We start from the raw sequence: 20743 nt of genomic DNA, 5'->3' as shown, positions 1-20743 counted from the left end.
AGTGAGAGGATAGCGCAGTGGCTAAGAAAGTCAGCTCTGGATCAGGCTGCCAGTGTTCATATCCCTTCTTACTCTGTGACCTGGGCAAGCTGCTCAGCCCCTGGGTCTTAGTGTAAAATGGGACTCATGGTAATACTTAAAGTAAAATGAAGCAATTCCTGTGGTGCATTTAGCACACAGGGCACTTTGCACTCAAATGTTAGCAAATATTACGTGCCAGGCCTATGTTAGGTATTAATTCATTCAACAAATATTTAATAAGTGCTTACAATGTGCCGAGCACTGTCTTAGGCTCTGGAATGAAGCAATGAATCAAAACTCCCTGATCTCATGGGGTAGTGTGGTAGGAGAGATGGACAATAAACAAGTAAATAAATTATTTAATTTCAGGTAGTAATAATACAAGGTATGACAAGTTTAGAGGAGAGGGTGGGTATGGGACCGTTTGGATGGAACAGTCAGAAGGAGGTTACATTGGAACTGAGACCTGAATAAGGAGCCAGTCGTGTGGAGATCTGGAAAAAAATGAGAGCAAAGGTAGGCATCTGCGTTGGAAATCGTTCGGTGGAGGTATTTATTTGGGAGTCATCAGGGTGTGGATGGTATGTAAAGCCATGAGACCAGATGAAATCACCTAAGGAGAGAGCATAAAGAGAAGAGGACTGAGCCTTGGGGCCCATCAGCTTTTAGAATTTGGGAAGAAGAGATAAGAAAAAAATGAATCTGACATAGTCCCTGCTCTCAAGAAGCTTACAGAATCATGGGGCAACAGACTTAGAATCTCTTTTACATGTTTTATGGGAGCTAGGAAGGTCAGGGATGCCTTCCTAAGGTCAGAGGCATTTGAGCTGAGTCCTGGGGGCCAGGGAGGAGTTAACCAGTGGGTGAGGTGGGGGTGAGGAGAAGAGTCGTCCAGACAGTACCATGTGAAGGAAGAGACAGAAACCTGCAAGAGCACAGAACATTCCAGGTAGCACAAGCCGTTCTGTTTCTAAGATCTGATGTGAGTCAAGGTGTGGTGAGAGGTGAGACTCAAGTGGGTTTGGGCCAGATCTTGGGGGGCTTCCTTCACCCTAGGAAGGAGTTTAGCCTGAAGTGTTGTAAACAGAGGAGTGACATGGTCAGATGTGAGTTTCAGGCGGCTCACTCTTGCATTGCTGACAACAGTGTGTTTGAGAGAACAAGACCAGGTCTAGGGGACCAGAGAAGGGCAAGAGCTGAATGAGGGCCATGGTGGTGGAGGTGGGGAGACTGGAGCCGCTCGGAGGAGCGTTTCATGAACAGCTTATGAGGCACATGGGATGCTAACAGGTGTAGCACAAAACGCTAAAACAAGTGGGAAAGACTGAATGTTGTATCACTTCTTGTACCGATATATCTAGAATATAATATCCAAAAACAAAAAAAGGGAGGAATTCCCTGGCAGCCCAGTGGTTAGGACTCGGTGCTTTCACTGCACCTGGTTGTCCTGGGTATATCCGTGGTCGGGGAACTAAGATCCTGCAAGCTGTGCAGTGCAGCAAAAAAAAAAAAAGAAAGAAAGAAACACCACCAAAACAAAACAAAAACAAAGAGTAATGGCTCCAAAAAGTCCTGTGGTAAAACTATTTAAAACAATTAATAGACTATATTTTTTAGAGCAGTTTTAGGTTCACAACGAAATTGAGCAGAAAGTACAGAGAGTTCCCATATACCCCTGTCCCCCACCTAGCCTCCTCCACATTTGACATCCTGCACCAGAGCTGTACATTTGTTACAAACAATGAACCTACACCAACAGATCATTATCATAATTTACATTATGGTTCATTTTGGTGTATTTTGGTATATTCTATGGGTTTTGACAAAAGTACAATGACATGTATTCACCATTATAGTATAATACAGAATAGTTTCACTGTCTTGAAAGCCCTCTGTGCTCTGCGTATCCATACCTTGCTCCCACATAACTCCTGGAAACTAATGATTTTTTTTTAATGTCTCCATAGTTTTGCCTTTTCCAAAATGTCATAGAGCTGGAATCATACAGTTTGTAGCCTTTTCAGATTGACTTCTTGTGTGTGTGTGTGTGTGTGTGTTTGCGGTATGCGGGCCTCTCACTGCTGTGGCCTCTCCCGTTGTGGAGCACAGGCTCCAGACGTGCAGGCTTAGCGGCCATGGCTCATGGGCCCAGCCGCTCTGCGGCATGAGGGATCCTGCCGGACCGGGGCACGAACCCGTGTCCCCTGCATCGGCAGGCGGACTCTCAACCACTGCGCCACCAGGGAAGCCCTCAGATTGACTTCTTTTACTTAGTAATATGCATTTTTGTCTCTTCATGGCTTGTTAGGTCATTTCTTTTTAGTGCTGAATAGTATTTCAGAGCCTGAATGTGCCACAGTTTATTTTATCTATTCACTTACTGAAGGACATCTTGGTTGCTTCCAAGTTTTGGCAATTATAAATAAAGTTGCTATAAATATCTGTGTGCAGGTTTTTGTGTAGACATAAATTTCCAATCCATTTGAGTTATTACCAAGGAGCATGATCATATGATAAGAATATATTTAGTTTTGTAAGAAATTGCCAAGTGTCTTCCAGAGTGGCTGAACCATTTTGCATTCCTACCAGTGATGAATGAGAGTTCCTATTGCTCCACATCCTTGCTAGCATTTGGTGTTGTCAGTGTTTTTGGATTGAGGCCATTCTAATAGGTGTGTAGTGGTACCTCACTGCTGTTTTAATTTGCAGTCACCTAATACGTAGTGTTGAATATCTTTTCAATTGTTTGTTTGCCATCTGTATACTTTGATTAGATTAAATTTAGGAACTGTTTATCAAAATATTCCATTAACAGAGTAGAAAGGCTTACCACAGAGAAAGGGAAAATATTTGAAACACATGATAAAGGGCTTGTATTCAGAATATATGAAGAACTGCAAAACGAGAAAAAGACAGGCAAGCTAATGGAAAAACAGACAATGTAGACCTGACTAAGCACTTCAAGAGGCTACCCAAATGACTAACAAACATATGAAGAGATGCCCAATCTCATTAGTAATTGAGGAAATACAAATAAAAACCACAATGAGACATCACTAAACACCTACCAGAATGGCTAAAATGAAAAAAGATAATCCAAGTGGTGGCAAATATGTGGAGCAATGGGAACACACAACTGGTAGGAGAGTAAATTGATACAACTACTTTGGAAAATGGTTTAGTATTATCTACTAATGTTGCTACATAGATATACCCATAATTCAGTAATTCTACTCCTAGGTATACACCAAATAGAAATGCATGTACATGAGCATTAAAGACAAGCGTAAGCATGTTCATCATTATTCATGATATCGCCAAACCAGAGACAATCCAGATGTCCATCAGCAGAAAAATGGGTAAAGAAATTGTAGTATATTTATGTAATAGAATACTAAACAGCAATGGAAATTGCCAAACCAGAGTTATATACAAACATGTAGAGAAATCTCACAAACTTAATGTTGAAAACATTTTTCACTGTGTCATTTGAAAGTATGTTGGGCTTCCCTGGTGGCGCAGTGGTTGAGAGTCCACCTGCCGATGCAGGGGACATGGGTTCGTGCCCCGGTCCTGGAGGATCCCGCATGCTGCGGAGCGGCTGGGCCCGTGAGCCATGGCCGCTGAGCCTGCGCGTCCAGAGCCTGTGCTCCGCAACGGGAGAGGCCACAACAGTGAGAGGCCTGCGTACCCAAAAAAAAAAAAAAGAAAGTATATTGCAGACATAGTGATACTTCACCATTAAATATTTGAGCATGCATCTTCTAAGAGTGATATATTCTTCTATATAACCACCATACCATTTTCATACCATATTTGAGCATGCATTTTCTGAGTGATATATTCTTCTATATAACACAATACCATTTTCATACCAATGAAGATGAACAATAATTCAATACCACCTAAAATTCTGTCCATTTTTAATTTTTGCCAGTTATCCCAAGAATGTCTTCTGTTCTTTTTTTTTTTAACCAAGATCCAATTTAGGTTTATGCATTGCATTTGGTTATTATGTCTATTCAATTTCTTTTCATTTGGAACAATGTCTCTACCTTTTTTCCCCATGACATTGACTTTTTGAAGCCAATTCGTAGAAAGTTCTACATTTTTCATCTACCTGGAAACTAGAAAGTAGGTCTAGATTCACATTAAATATTTTGACAAGAATATCTCATAGTTTATCTGGAGTACATCATATCACATCAGGGAGCAAATAATACCTGGAGGAAGGGACTTACACAGTCATTGGCAAAAATATGAGGAATCCATATGAAAATATTGAGTGTTCGATCAAGAAGACCAAGATGTAATTTAGGGTCAGGTGGTATGTATTGGCATGCATGCACCTACCACAGATCTTAGATTTAATGTCCTGGATGCAGCATCCAGGCATATTTAGATAGATAAAGTTAAACATTATATTGGCCAATTCTAAAAGCTGGGAAGACAGAAATTCCTTTGTATAATGTAGAGAAAAGATTCCAAAACTCAAGGAATTCTGGAATGAATTACCAAATATGTCGTCCCTTTTCCCAACCTGTCCCTGGCAGAACCCTGAAGGCATTCCCTTTACCCAAGGGCTTGAGACATACTTTCTTATAGAAGTTCTAGAATCCTTAAAACATGACTTAGCAGGTGTTCTCTAGAGGCCAAGAATGCTAAAGTGTACTCCCTATCTTCAGTGGGACGTTTCCAATAGTAGCCTTTAACAGTGGCCCACCTGCAATTTATGGTAATCAGAATGGATACCAAGATCTCTGGAGGTGATTAATTGAGGATAGGGACCCAGATAAGTAGCAGCTCAATAAAGCCCTGCTTGATCTGCATAGCCAAAATTTCTCCAGGTTTGGAGACAGATGTCATCAAGATAAAAATATAGCCCTGTATTCTATTGCTAGACCTGAGCTAGTTCAAAGACCTAGAGCCTATGGAAAAATGGAGAGGCCAGGTATCCTTGAGGAGGGAGCTTATAAAAGCCCCATAAGTGTATAATGTTTATCTTACTTCTGGCTTTCCCCAAAGGGACCCGTTACCATTTTACCTGGGTCAATACACTAGGGAAACTACACAAACACTTTGGCAACAGTTGGACACTAGCTGTTAGCTATCACTATGTCCTGAGTACCCATAATGTTGGCCACTTGTCAGAGTGGAAGCATATAGAGATCAGGTAATGATAGAGTTTTGACCTAAGTCAGTCTCACCATAGGCCCAATGGAACCTTAAACCCCTCCTGTAGTAGTTTCCCCATTTCTGAGTGTCTAGTTGGAAAAGATGCCCTTAGCAACTGAAAGAATTCTCACATTGGCTTGCTGACCAAGTGAAGTAAGGACTGTTGAGAAAAGAGTGGAGAAGAGGAAGCTCCTGGAGCTCTTCCCTATCAAAATAATAAATCAGTAGCAGTATTACATCTCTGGGAGATTTAAGAGACCACATGTCCATTTAACTTCAGTCTAGCTGGTGCAAAAGATGGATGGGTTTGGGAGAATGACAGTAAATTACCATTAACTTCTTCAGGTTAATACCTCCAAACTGGGTGATACTCATTACAGGTGCTTTTCCAGAAGTTATTTCCTTATTGAATCTAATCAGGATAGTGTTTGACACATGATATATGTCTATTAACATTGTAATTTTGGAGAGGGAATTTATCCTGATAAACAAAAATATCAGAAGGAATTTGCTTTCCCTTGGTAGAACAGCAGTGTGAGTTTACCACCCCATCGGAGGAATATGCCACCTCTTAGATCTATGCAATAGTTCAATCTGTAGAGGCTTTGGCTCTCTCACCACAGTAGATTGTATTTTCCAAGATGGCTCCCACCAACACATACCCCATCCCACACTGGCATTCTTCCACTGAAAGGTGGGGTCTATTTTCTCTCCCTTTGAACACAAGTAGTCTTTTATAACTGCCTCAACCAATAGAATGCAGCAGATATGATACTGTGTGGCTTCTCAGGCTAGGTTATAAAAGGGCAATACATATGGCTTCTTCCTGGCTCTCTCTTTCTGTCTCGGGACTCTTGCCCTTCATACCAAGGCAACAGATTTTGAGAAAGCCCAGGCCACATAGAGAAGTCATATGTGGGTTTCTGGCCAACAGCCCTGGCCAGGCCTATGTGGCAGTAAATAACCTTCAGATGATTCCAGCTCTTTGCCTTTGAGTCTTTCAGTTAGGCTCCCACCATAATGGCACAAAGACAAGCTGTCTGCACTGTGCCCTGTCTGTATTTCTGACTTACGGGAACTGTGAGAGATAATAAATGATTATTATTGTTTTAAGCAGGATGTAATAAGCAATCTATCATGTAATCTAATCTACAAGGAGTCCTGCCACATCAATGAATTATTTGAGGCATGTTGGGCTGATTCTTTTATATTTTTAATTTTTTGGCCACACCGTGACCAGTGATCAAACTCGTGGCCCCTGCATTGGGAGCGTGGAGTCTTAACCACTGGACCACCAGGGAAGTCCCCGGGCTGACCCTTTTAAAGGAAAGAACAAGTTGCTGAACTTGCTACCCTCTGTATTAAAAAAGAAATACTGCACTTGATGAGTCCCTTTGGATTTGTAAAGCAAATATACCATAGTTGGGTGTGTTGACCCAACGGATTTTGGAGGTGACCTGAAAAACTGCCTACTTCAAGTGGAGTCCAGAGTGACAAATGTTTCTCTTGTTCAGGCTACAGGCACTTCTTCCCTTAGCCCGCATGATTCAGTAGATCAGTAGCAGATCAGGATACTGTTTGGACACTCTTATAAGCCCCAATTAAAGAATCACCAAGAAGGCAATTATGGTTTTCGAAGCTATGCCCTCTTTGGCAAGTAACTATTTCCCCACCTGGCCTTAGTGGGGATTGAATCCCAGATCATGAGACCCTAGGTGCCATGGGACCAGAGCTGCCCATAATGAACTGGGTAGTGGTCTGCCTGGGCCATATCTTTGGAGAACCTTCCATGTCAGTATCTTTAGATCTTTTTCTCCTCAGGCGATTGGAGTCACTGGAGAAGTGTTTTCAAATTTGCTACCCAGGGAGTATAGACCTGTGTGGAAGCATTCTGGGAAGAAGATTGGGAGTCTCAAGTTCAGTGTGCAAATTTTCATGTATCCTTGCCCCATTCCCTCCTCCATTTCCAGCATAGTACCCTGTCCTCAACTGTGCCTGGTGTTCTTCAGTTCAGAGACCCCTCTGTTTTATCTTCTCCTTAAACTACTCCTCCAGTCTCCCACAGAGAGATAAAGGACAGTCACCTGACTGTGGAGTACTGTAGAGATGCTGGAAATCTAACTGCTTCTAACAGATTTGCAACCAATATTCTATGTTTAACATTGCTTTCACTCCCCATTTCCAGAAGTACCCCAGGCAACCAATTTGTTTGCTTTGGGGGATTCTGTAATGTAAATCAGGTTGCTTCTTGGCTTTCCCCACTGCTCACTTAGGATTCAGCCTTTTAAGAACTCATAAAGCTATCATCATTCATCCATTTCTTGTCTTCTGGATTTATGCTTTTGGTTTTAAATCCTTTTTTTCTGCAGTTATGATGGGATTTTGTGAGGGAGTGGAGCTAAATACGTGTGTTCCTTCTGTTCCCTTTAACTAGAACTTAAGACCACAAGACAAGGGCTAAGAAGGCAGAAAGGCCAGAGGATGGGACCCTTCTTTTGGAAAGGGGTACAGGTTTCCCAGGGAAGAGAGTTATGGACTGAGAGCCTCAAGGAAAGAACACCTGTGGGACGAGGGTTGTGACTACAGTCCTTGTGAAGTCCAAAGTGTCAAGTACTTTCTTTCTAAGAGAGTTCAAGTTCATTACGATTGTAATTCTGAATTTCCCTGACTCTCCCATAAAAGTTTTCATAAGACTGTTCAGTCTGGTTTATGAATATTGTGGGAGTTTAAGGAAAGCAAGAAGAAGATGGCTTTATTCTCTCCCATTGTCTCCCAGGATGGAGAAGGGGCATTAGCTTTGAGTGCCCACCCCCTTATGAAACCAATGGACCCCAGAGGATTGTTCCAGAGAGGACAAGAGAAGAAAGAATAGCCATCTGTTAACTCTCATGTGTTAGTGAATGTTGTTCCTTTGAGGAGAAAGGACTCCAGCAAAATTCTGGATTTTTTAAGTGGAGTGGCAAGATGATTTATAAACTGAATGAATTCACTGGAAGCAGAAGCTCAGAACCAGGGGTGACTGTGACTCTGAAAGACAATTTTATTTTTTATTTTTATTTTTTATTGAAGTATAGTTGATTTAAACTGTTGTGTTCATTTTTGCTGCACAGAAAAGTGACCCAGTTATACAAATATATATATTCCTTTTTATACTCTTTTCCATTATGGTTTATGAATATAAATATAGTTGAATATAGTTCCCTGTGCTATACAGTAAGACCTTGTTTTTCCTCCATTCTATAAGTTATAGTTTGCATCTACTAATCCCAAACTCCCAGTCCATCCCTCCCCCACCGCCCTCCCCCTTGACAACCACAAGTCTGTTCTCTATGTGAAAGACAATTTTAATTGTTACATATTTATCTTTTTAACTGTTTAATTGAAGTATATCCTACATATAGGAAAGTATACAAATTATACATGTATAGCTTGATGAATTTTCTATGTATTTATTTTTAATGTGTATTAGAAGAAATATAATTGGTACATTAAATATGGAATTTCAAGGATATTATTGCTTGGGATTAGAGTAGTGTAGGCTGGTAAGGCACTCACCTTACAAGGACTGCATGACTTGTAGGATCATTGTTCACACATTCAGTGACTGATTTGGGTTCTCTCAGAAACACATCCTGACAAAGGGTTGGGCACAAGTAGTTTATTTGGGAAATACCAGTAGGAGGTGGGGGAAATGAGACAGGGAAAGGAAGATAGCCAGTAAAGGATACACTATTAAGCTAGTTATCTCTGTAGGAGACTGGAGCTTAATCACACTGAAACTCTGGGAAATTGCATGATACAAATTTCAGAATCATTCCACCTAGTGGTGAGCAGACTGGGTATTGACAAACCAACCGGCAAGAGTCATTGGTTGAGCCCCGGTGGTGGGTGTAGTGGGAGGGTTATCAGTGTTAATTCCTTGCCCAGCCGCAGAGATGCAGATGCTGGCAGCTGGCATCGCTGAAGCACACTGGGAAGTCTGAAGAGTATGCACAGGACACAAACAGCGTCGGCTACTGTAATTAAACTTACCATCATAAGTGCTTGGAAGCATGGATAGTATAGATGATTCTGAGTGCCAGCACAGTTCCTCCTGCTGGAAGTTGACAATCATTCGTGATGGAAAACATGTAGAAGGTTATATAATTGTAAATTGAAATTGGGCCTCACTCTGTCACTAATCATACTGTTAATTTCCTTTTGACCCTATCATGAATCAGTGGTGAAAATGGTATTTCTAAAGGATAAGGCTGAAAATTGTAATAGAAATGTGAACAGTAGTGGTGATTTGAATAAAATTTACCGATTATGCACAGGGAGAACATGGGCATGAAAGTTTAAGGTAAATACCTCACAAAGCTGTTAAGATTATCAGTCCTATAAGAGAGGGTCACTGAATTCTCCCGTTTTCTCAGATCCATGAAGAGATGAGCATTGATTTCAAACACGTTCTGTTTCATTCAGAAGCTCATTGGTTCTGAATGAAACCACTGAAGAGCAGCATCTCTTCAAGATGCTAAAATGACTTCATCTTTCTGGATCCCATTTGTAAGAGCATGTTCCTAACTGGCACTGGCTCCAGATAGATTTATCCTTTGAACAATCTAAATGCAGTCCTCCAAGGCAAGGTTTAAACCAGTTTTCCATTTGAAAGATCAAATGCACTGAATAACAATGTTGTGTAACTGGAGCCGTGGGGTGGACCTCTTTAAAATGGTGAGTTGGGGGACTTCCCTGGTGGTCCAGTGGTTGGGACTCAGCACTTTCACTGCCATGGACCCGGGCTCAATCCCTGGTGGGGGAATTAAGATCCCACAAGCTGTGCAGCACGGCCAAAAATAAATAAATATTTTTTTTAATTAAAAAAAAGTTCTTTTACCTATAAAAATAAAATAAAATGGTGAGTTGGGTTCCTTTTGTTTACACGATATGCTGATTAACTCATCTGAACTACTCTCTGGGACTATATTTTGAAGATTATGAAGAGACACTTGAAAGGTTTGCTAAAATGTCTTCGTAGGGATTTTCTGAATCTGGTGGCAGAGATGAACAGATAAGGAGCCATCTCCCCAGTATCTCTGATCTTTAATCAAACAACTTGACACATTTTGAAGATCAAATTCTAGATATTGTATTAGATGTCCTATTGAAATAATTATTAAACAAAAATTTCTCATAATTTTGGTTAGTTTCTAACTCCATCAGAAATGCAGTTATCTTGTCCTTGTATACCATGCATGCAAGTGAATTAGGATGTCCAGTGATGGCTCATATCAAATCTGAAAAATGGAAACATTAATGTAGCAGCCCATCTTTTTTTTTTTTTTTCGGTAAGTGACATCAATCCAAATATCTCTCCCTACTTTTATTTATTTTTTTTTTGTGGTATGCGGGCCTCCCTCTGTTGTGGCCTCTCCCGTTGCGGAGCACAGGCTCCGGACGCGCAGGCTCAGCGGCCATGGCTCACGGGCCCAGCCGCTCCGCGGCACGTGGGATCCTCCCAGACCGGGGCGCGAACCCAGTTCCCCTGCATCGGCAGGCGGACGCGCAACCACTGCGCCACCAGGGAAGCCCTCTCCCTACTTTTAAATTGATAAACAATTCCATTCTTTGCATTGAGAAACTTATTTTCAGATATGTACTTTTGTAAATTGACTTATTATTTCTTCTTTTCATTGTTTTGTTTAAAATTTTAATTTCTTGGATTCAGTATTTTTATTTATTTTGTGGCATGTAATGCTTTCCTATTTACAGTAGAAAAATCTGTTCTCTTTTTCAATATATTTATTGAAATAAAGGGAGTTGAGAGCTTCAAAATAATGCAGCCAGCATCATTTGGCATAAATCCCCAGTTCAAGTACAGCGTTACAATGATCTGCTTTAAGATCATGTCATATTCCTTTTGTTTAATTTGTGCATGTTAACAGTGTAGCATGTATTTTTCTCTACATTCAGACACTCTGCACCAACGTAAGTATGCATATAATAATTAGTATATTTACATACACACATATACCTGTATATATACACACAAATATACATATTTTGGGGATAATTATTAGTCTGAATCATATATTGCCTTTTTGTATGTCAAAACTGATCAAATATCAAGAAATTCACATGATTTAATTTAATACTTTCTCACTTAAAAATATCTCATGGAAATCCCACCAAGTGATGGTATAGCTCCAATTGATTCGTTTATAAGGCCTTTTTAAAGTTCTTGGTGTGGGCCAATCATTATTTATTCAGCAGTTTCCATACTGGTGGGCATTTACTTTCCTATTTTCTGCCAGTAAAACCAGTTCTGTAATAGCCATTCTTGTACAGTTGTCCTTTGTAACAACGCTATTTTTTCCAAGGGATAGATTCTCAAAGTAGGAATGATTTGTAAAAAGAGTATATATTTTTTATTTTAAGAGATGTTTCCAGATTACTTTCCAGAAAGACAGGTGTCCACTTCTATAATCAACGTATGGAAGTAATCTCTCCCTGCATTCCCACTTGCAATAGCTGTTATAGTTCTTATTTTTGCCCAGTTTGGGTGTAAAGTGATGTCTCATTATTACTTTTCATTTGCATGTTTGGCTATCTTTTCATATGCTTGTTGACTATTTGGATTTCTCTTTTGTAAATTGTCTAATCATCATGTTCTTTGCCCATTTTCTCACTGGGTTATTTTTTTCTCCCCCCCACCTCCACTTTTTTTACAGGGATGAAGTTGACTTGAAATCAGTAGTTGAGGTATTGTTGTTATTGACTGTTAGTGCCCAAGCATTGGTTAAGTTATGTGCATTGTTGGTACTGGAACTGTTGAGTTTAATTACTATGTTAAATGTCGTAAAAGTTACAGAGTGGTTTGGCATTACAATGAAAAAATTATGATGTACATAAGAAGGCACAGAGACAGAGTAGCATGAGATGTAACAAAAATCCATGCCTAGATAGTCTGCCTGAAAGAGCTCCTTCATTAAGTATAAAATAAAATTCTACACTGTAAAAAACTGTGTATTAATTTAATTGAAATTTTTCTTTATTAGTAGTACATAAATAATGGTGTATTTAAAATAAATGATATTTTAGAGTCAAATACATATTTTTGTCTATCTGCATTACAAATATTTTTTTCAGATGTGTCATCTGTATATTGACTTTGTTTAAGTGATCTTTTGCCTACAAAAGTTTTTAATTTTTATCTAGTCAAGTATGTTGATCAAGTTTTCAGACTTTTTGTTAAAAGCGTTTCTCCCACTAATAGATTGTATACGTACTGGACATGTGCATGGACCCATGAAGCCATCACCACAATTTAGAAAGCAGAATCTATATAGAATCTATTTTCACCTCCAAAAGTTTCCTTGATCCTTTTTATTTTTGTGTGTGTGATGAGAACACATAACATGAGATCTACTCTCAACAATTTCTAAGTGTGCGATACAGTATCATTAACTATAGGCACAATGTTGTACAGTGGATCTCTAGAACTTATCTTGCAGAACTGAAACCTTATAGCAATTGAACAACTCCCATTTTCTTCTCTCCCCAGCCCCTGGTAACTACTGTGCTATTTGTATATGTACTCTTTTGGATTTTCTTGCAAGATTTTTGTTCTGTTATTACATGTAAGAGTTTAATACAACTGGAATATTTCTGAATATGGTTTAAGATAGGGATCTGTTTTTATTTTCTTCCAGATTGATAAGTACTAAAATTCCATAGGCTTCACTTATTAAACAATTCACCCATTTCCTTCTGAATTGAGCTACCATCTTTGTCATTTAATAAATTCTCACATATCCTAGAATTTATTTTTCGATTCCCTAGTCTGTTCTATTGGTTTGTTTGTCATTTCTCACACCAGTATCATAATTATATGGCTATGATGACCCAACGACACTCCAGAATCCTTTCAATAATCATCACCATCATCATCATCCTTTTAACTTAGAAAGCAATTCTGGTGAACTTGTTCCTTGCAAATAAAAGAGACTTAATCACAAAACTATGCATAGAATCACCTTTCTTTGAACAATTTAGTAGTTTACTTTAAAACAAAACTTAACTTTCCAGAAATTATATGATGTGTAACATGCACAGTAGAAACCCACTTGATTTGTTCTGTTGTGGACTGAATGTTTGTGTCCCTGCCCAATTCAAATTCAGTTTGAAACCCCAATATGACTGTACTTGGAGATAAGATCTTAGGTTAAATGAGGTCTTAAGTAAAGGATTTGTGTCTTTATAAGAAAAAACACCAAAGAGCTCACTCTCTCTTAGTATATGCATACAAGAAGAGGTCATGTGAGACCTCACATGAGGTCTCACACACAGCAAGATGGCAGCTACCTACAAGTCAAGAGAAGAGACCTCAGAATGTAATCTACCTTGCCGGCACCTTGATCTTGGACTCCCCAGCCTCCAGAACTGTAAAAAGAAAAATTCTGCTGTTTAAGCTATCCAGTCTATGGTATTTAGTTGTAGCAGCCCAAGCAGACTAATACAGTTCCCTAAATGGCTAACTAGTTGTCCTAATGACACTTATTGAATAATTCATCATCACTCCACTGATTTGTAATGCCACTTTTATAATATTTTAAATTTAAGTAAATTACCAAGTCTGTTTTGGGGGTCCCAATTTCATTTCATTAATTTATGAGTATATTTTGGCACTAGCTTTATCTTATTTTGATTATTGTACCTTATATTATATTGGTAAAACAATTTATACCAATTATATTGGTAGGTCAAGTCTGACATCATTATTGTTGGAAAATTTTACTGGCCATTCTGGAATACTTACCATTCCAGGTAAACTTTAGAATCATTTAATTTAATAAAAGGAAAAGCTGAGATTTTGATTGTGGAGCATTAAAGGAGGAAAAGTGACATATTTAGAATGTTATGTTCCAATCCATGAACATGGTGTACATCATTATTCTCTCCATTTAAATCAGTAACTTTTGTGGTTTTATTTATAATGTCCTGCATAACGCTTGTTGTTCATTCTTAGCAATATTTTTCCAATATTTTATTATGGAAATATTCAAACATACAGGCAAGTTGAAAGAGTTTTACAGTGAGCATCCATGTACCACTACCTAGACTCTACCATTAATTTTTTACTATATTTTATGCTGTTTTTTTTGTTGAGTAGTAGACAGAAGCACAGACTGCCTGGATTCACCACTTGCAATCTGTATGAGGCAGGGCAAGTTACTTAACTTCTCCAAACCTCAGTTTTCTTATCTGCAAAGTGGGAATAATAATAGCATTTACCTCAAGGGGTTATTATGAGGACTACATTGGTTAAAATATGTAATGTGGGACTTCCCTGGTGGCGCAGTGGTTAAGAATCTGCCTGCCAACACAGGGGACATGGGTTCAAGCCCTGGTCTGGGAAGATCCCACATACCACGGAGCAACTAAGCCCGTGCATCACAACTACTGAGCCTGTGCTCTAGAGCCTGTGAGCCACAACTACTGAGCCCATGTGCCTAGAGCCCATGTTCCGCAACAGAGAAGTCATTGCAGTGAGAAGCCCGGGCACCACAACAAAGAGTAGGCCCCGCTTGCTGCAACTAGAGAAAGCCCACATGCAGCAACTTAGACCCAACACAGCCCCCAAAATAAATAAATAAATTAATTTTAAAAATATGTAATGCACTTAGAACAAAGCTTCATACTCTGTAAATACTATATGCTGGTGTGTTAGTCTGCTTGGGCTGCTATAACAAAATATCATAGACTGGGTGGTTTAAACAATGGAAATTTATTTTTACACAGTTCCGAAAGCTAGAAGTCCCAGATCAGGATTTGGCAGGATCAGTTTCTGATGAGGGCTCTCTTCCTGTCTGTATATGGTGACTTCTTGCTAAATCCTCATATTACCTTTCCTCAGTATCTGCCTTCAGAGAGAGATTAAGCCCTCTGATGTCTCTTCTTAATAAGACACTAACCCTATAGGATCAGGGCCCCACCCTTATGACCTCATTTAATCTTAATTACAGACAGTCCCCAACTTATAATCTTTCAACTTTACGGTTGTGTGAAAGTGATATGTATTCAGTAGAAACCATAATTTGAATTTTAATCTTTTCCTGGGCTAGCAATATTTGGTATAATACCCTCTCATGATACTGGGCAGTGGCAGTGAGCCTCAGCTCCCAGTCAGTCACAGTCATAAGGATAAACAACCAATGTACTTACAACCATTCTGCACCCATACAGCCATTCTGTTTTTCACTTTCAGTACAGTATTCAGTAAATTACATGAGATATTCAATACTTTATTATAAAATAGGCTTTGCGTTAGATGATATTGCCCAACTGTAGGGTAATGTAAGGGTTCTGAGCACGTTTAAGGTAGGCTAGGCTAAGCTATGATGTTTGGTAGGTTAGGTGTATTAAATGCATTTCTGACTTACTGTATTTTCAATTTATCATGGGCTTATCTGGATGTAACCCCATCATAAGCCCAGGAAGGTCTGTACATTTTTTTTTTTTTTTTTTTTTTTTGGCTGCGTTGGGTCTTCGTTGCTGCTCAGGGGCTTTCTCTAGTTGCAGAGAGCGGGGGCTACTCTTTGTTGCGGAGCAGGGACTCTAGGCGCGTGGGCTTCGGTAGTTGTGGCTCTCGGCCGCAAGGGCTTTGTTGCTCCGCGGCATGTGGGATACTCCCGGACCAGGGCTCCAACCCGTGTCCCCTGCATTGGCAGGCGGATTCTTAACCACTGCGACACCAGGGAAGTCCAAGATCTGTACTTTCTTACTCCAAATATAGCTACACTGGGGGTTAGAGCTTCAACATATAAATTTGGAGAGCTGGGTGGGGAGACACAGACATTCAGTTCATAATAGCTAGCAATCACATAGTTTTTTTGTTTTGTTGTGGTTTTTTGTCTTTGGCCGCACCGCATGGCTAGCGGAACTTCCCTGACCAGGGACGGAACTCGCGCCCCCTGCAGTCCAAGCGCAGAGTCTTAACCACTGGACCACCAGGGAAGTTCAGCAATCACATAGTTTTATTCTATTTTCTGAATTGTTATTTTTCTAGGCTACTGATGTAGAAAATAAAACAGCATTACAGTATAATCATTTTTGCAGAAAATACATAAAAATGCATTAAAAAATTGTGTGTGTGTAGGTGTCTGTGCACCAAATGTTAGCAATGGTTACTCTGCTTGGTGAGATTACAGGTAACAGTTATTTCGTATTTTGTGGCATTTTAGGAATATAAGGAAAGCAATTAACGTAAGAACTTATTGAATACTAGGACAAACAACTACCTGACCGTGGTATTCTTTTAATGAAACGTTGGATTCCATTCCACTTTCAGTCTTTTCCACGTACATATTAAGTGAAAGTATGGATTCTTTTACACCAATGTTGTTTCGACAAAAAAGAGATACAGATGTTTCCCTTTGTCAAGGGTTTCAAATCTCCCGGCGGAAACATTCACACGTTTATGCCTGGCAGAGGGGAGCCGGTTCTATTCAGTAGTCTCGGCGGGGATGGGAACACAGGCTTTGTTTCCTTCCGCAGGAGCAGGCTGCTTCACCCTGGGTTCGGGTCCCGAGCTGCGTGCAAACGGAGAGTGATGGAACAGTATCCCGGGGCGCATCCCGGGAGGAGCCGGCGAGCTGGCAGGCTGCCCCGCAGGACGCCGGGAACCGCGCGCGGAGGCTGCTGCCGCGCAGGCGCACCGGCCGGGCTGCGCTACGTGGTGCATCTTGGCGCTGCGCGGAGACCGGTCCGTCGCGGCGGGAGGGCTAGGGCGTGCGGCCAGAGCTGGTGAGAGGGGTGAGTCAGGGCTCCCCCGGGTCTGGGGAGGGGACAAGCCGGGTAGCGCCGCCTCGGCCCCGCCCGCCGTCGCCCGTGGCGCGCAGTGTGCCCCGCGCCCCAGAGTCGGGCTCAGACAAAGGCTGCGAGGGCAGGGCCGGGCGGTTCAGCCCTGGAGAAAAGGTTTATCCTCTCCATTTCGGGAGGAGGAAACTGGATTAGCGGGGTTACGGGATTTGCCTCAGCCGGCAAGGGAAGGAGCTGGGATTCGAAGCCAGATCCTTTTTGATTCCAAATCTCAGACTACTTGAAACCTAGTGCTGTCTAAAACAAAGAATTGGGTTTTTTTTATCCCTTTATGCTTCATGACCCCAGCAGAGTGTTTTGGACCATATGGACTGTGTACATCCACGGTCTCCAGGTATCTTTTGTAAACAATGTTCAGTGATTGGTGCAAGTTCTAGAATTCTGACCATGTGATTGAACTTTCCGGACCCTTTTGCTGACTCTGATGTTTTCTAACCAGCATGGCTAGGGGCCTGTAGACTTGGCGATTTAGAAAGAACACCTGGAGTCTCCCGCTGCCTGCTGAGGAGACAGATGAGCGCAAGGATGGGAGGTGCTCCTTGAGAGCCTAGGGAGTAAAAGGGTCCAGACTCCGGATTTTGGTGCTGTATGTTCGCTGGGTTCCTGAGAGTGGAGGACACCTGTGCAACTGTGAAGCCTCCCGGCAGTTTCCTCATCAGAAGTGGACAAGCCCAGACAGGACTCTCTGCCCTGTGAGCTGAGCTACAGTTCGCCAGAAAGGAGCGCTGAAGTTATCATGCTTCAGAGACTACTAATCACCCTGCCCGTCGAGGCCAGCACCTGGGTGAAGTTGCACCATCCAAAGAAGGCCGCGGAGGGGGCGCCCCTGTGGGAGGACGTGACTAAGATGTTTGAAGGAGAAGGTGAGAATAGACTGCTGGGTGGGAGGGAGGCAGAGCAGCATCGTCTAGGGTGGGAAGGAAAGTGGGCACCTGAGCAGAAGCATCTGCTTAGGTAAAAGGTCCCTGGAGTTTGTTTTTTTTTTTTTTGCGGTACGCGGGCCTCTCACTGTTGTGGCCTCCCCCGTTGGGGGGCGCAGGCTCCGACGCGCAGGCTCAGCGGCCATGGCTCACGGGCCCAAACGCTCCGCAGCATGTGGGATCTTTCCGGACCGGGGCACGAACCCGTGTCCCCTGCATCGGCAGGCGGACTCTCAACCACTGCGCCACCAGGGAAGCCCTGGAGTTCTTGATTATTGCTCCTGGCTTGGGGTTTTCCCAAGCAGTAGTGGTTAGTTCAGACTAAAACTAATATTTCAGTGTCATGGCTGTGTATGTTCTTTTTATCTTCCCCATGGGTACGTGGGGCTGGGAGGACTTGCCTGATTTTCCTTATTTTACAGTGAGGAAATGTGAATCAAACGAATGACCTGTCCAGGTATTGGGTGGGTAGGTCAGAAGTAGAAGGCAGCAGGGAAAGTACCAGGTGAGACTGGAGTATCTTATGCTAGAATAGCAAGGAAGAGCTCAAAGACCAATGAACGTCTACCAGAAGGATGCAGAAGCCCGGTTCAAATTGGGGACAGTTTAAGTGTCCAGATTTTTTTTTAAAGGGCCTTTTATTTATTTATTATTTTATTTATTTTATTTTTGGCTGCTTTGGGTCTTCGTTGCTGGGCGCAGGCTTTCTCTAGTTGTAGCGAATGGGGGCCACTCTTCATTGCAGTGCGCGGACTTCTCATTGCGGTGGCTTCTCCTGTTGCAGAGCATGGGCTTCAGTAGTTGTGGCTCGTGGGCTCTAGAGTGCAGGCTCAGTAGTTGTGATGCACGGGCTTAGCTGCTCTGCGGCATGTGGGATCTTCCTGGACCAGGGCTCGAACCCATTTCCCCTGCATTGGCAGGCGGATTCTTAACCACTGCACCACCAGGGAAGCCCTAAGTGGCCAGATTGATTGTAACACCTTAAGTAAGTAAAATTCCACACATTCATGATGACACTTAAAATAGAGAAAGAGAGTCACAGTTGTAGAAAATAAACTTATGGTTACCAAGGGGGAAAGAGGGGATGGAATGAATTGGGAGATTGGGATTGACATATATACACTACTATTTATAAAATGGAAAATTAATGAGAACCTACTCTGTATAGCACAGGGAACTCTACTCAGTGCTCTGTGGTGACCTAAATAGGAAGGGACTCTAAAAAAGAGTGGATATATGTATATGTATAACTGATTCACTTTGCTGTACAGCAGAAACTAACACAACATTGTAAAGCAACTATACTCCAATAAAAATTTTTTAAAAAAGAAAAAGAATTTAGGAAACCCCTCCCCCCCCCCAAAATAAAGAAATATAACAGAGAAAGAGGGGGGGAGAAAACTCATCTGCCACATTGGAAGTGATTAATACACTGATTTCTTACTATGAAAATAGATTTTTATGGGAATGAAGGGTGCATTTACCTGCTTTTTACATCCTTTTCAGAGAATACCTGCCAATAATAAATGTAGAAAGAATGATAGAATATTTTACTGTAAATGAAGTAATTGGAAGGTTGGTAGGGAATAGGATATTCACATGGTGTCAAGGTGTGGCCCCCACAAATCACTTGCTAAATGCCAGGGAAAGGACATACTTTTTCAATGACAAGATCTAGTGGTCACTATCTTTTGTTTTTTTATAATTGTATTTATATTTGGCTGCGTTGGGTCTTCGTTGCTGCGTGCGGGCTTTCTCTAGTTGTGGCGAGCGGGGCTACTCTTGGTTGCGGTGCGCGGGCTTCTCATTGCAGTGGCTTCTCTTGTTGCCGAGCACGGGCTCTAGGCGTGCGGGCTTCAGTAGTTGTGGCTTGCGGGCTCTAGAGCACAGGCTCAGTAGTTGTGGCGCACTGGCTTAGTTGCTCTGCAGCATGTGGGATATTCCCGGACCAGGGCTCGAACCTGTGTCCCCTGCATTGGCAGATGGATTCTTAACCACTGCGCCACCAGGGAGGTCCTAGTGATCACTATCTTAACCAAGTGTCCCAGTGATGGGATAGCCTGACATTTTGTGCCTTCTGGGTGATGTAATATAAAGCCCATGGTATCACCCATGAAGAATCCCTGCCTAAAATGTTTAACCTGATCCAAATTAATCTAAAGGCTGAACTTCTGGTTTAAAGAAAATACAGGGGATGGAGAAATAAGAGAAACCCCACCATGAGGATACAGTAAGTCGATGCCAGTGTCATGAAAGAAAGGCAAGTACTGTCTAGAGTAAGAGAGGCTTTGAATAATAACCACTTAAAATGTGTGAGCCTTAATTGGAAAAACTCTAGGAAAAAAGACAGTTTGGGAACAGTTGAGGAAATCTGAATATGGACTGAATATTTAGATGATCCTATGGAATTATTGTTAACTCTCTGAAGTGTGATAATTGGTATCATGGTTATGCAGGAGAAGATTCTTTGAAGTATTTAGGGAGGAAGTATCATGATTTCTGCAACTTTGAAATGGTTCAGAAAAAAATATAGATAGGTGAAACAAATATGGCAAATGTTAACGATCATTTAATGTGTTAGATATATGGGTGTTCAATATTCATGATAAAAACTTAAGGGAAGGGCTTCCCTGGTGGCGCAGTGTTTGAGAGTCCACCTGCCGATGCAGGGGACACGGGTTCGCGCCCTGGTCCGGGAAGATCCCACACGCCGCGGAGCGGCTGGGCCCGTGAGCCATGGCCGCTGAGCCTGTGCGTCCGGAGCC

General features: G+C 41.6%; 1 protein-coding gene across 1 annotated transcript in view; it reads left to right on the top strand.

Annotated features, from left to right (window-relative positions):
* The first annotated feature begins 17554 nt into the window (after positions 1-17554).
* ZFP69B (ZFP69 zinc finger protein B) overlaps positions 17555-20743 on the top strand; it is a 12136-nt gene continuing 8947 nt past the window's right edge. The window contains exon 1 of the mRNA XM_028484447.2: positions 17555-17921. Within this exon, the coding sequence (XP_028340248.1) occupies positions 17795-17921 (127 nt within the window). The 5' untranslated portion in view covers positions 17555-17794. The remainder of the gene's footprint in view (positions 17922-20743) is intronic.

The sequence above is a fragment of the Physeter macrocephalus genome, chromosome 3, assembly GCF_002837175.3.
Source record: "Physeter macrocephalus isolate SW-GA chromosome 3, ASM283717v5, whole genome shotgun sequence".
Lineage (NCBI taxonomy): Eukaryota > Metazoa > Chordata > Mammalia > Artiodactyla > Physeteridae > Physeter > Physeter macrocephalus.
Note: the sequence above shows the minus strand (reverse complement) of the source record. Positions and strands in the feature narration are given on the sequence as shown.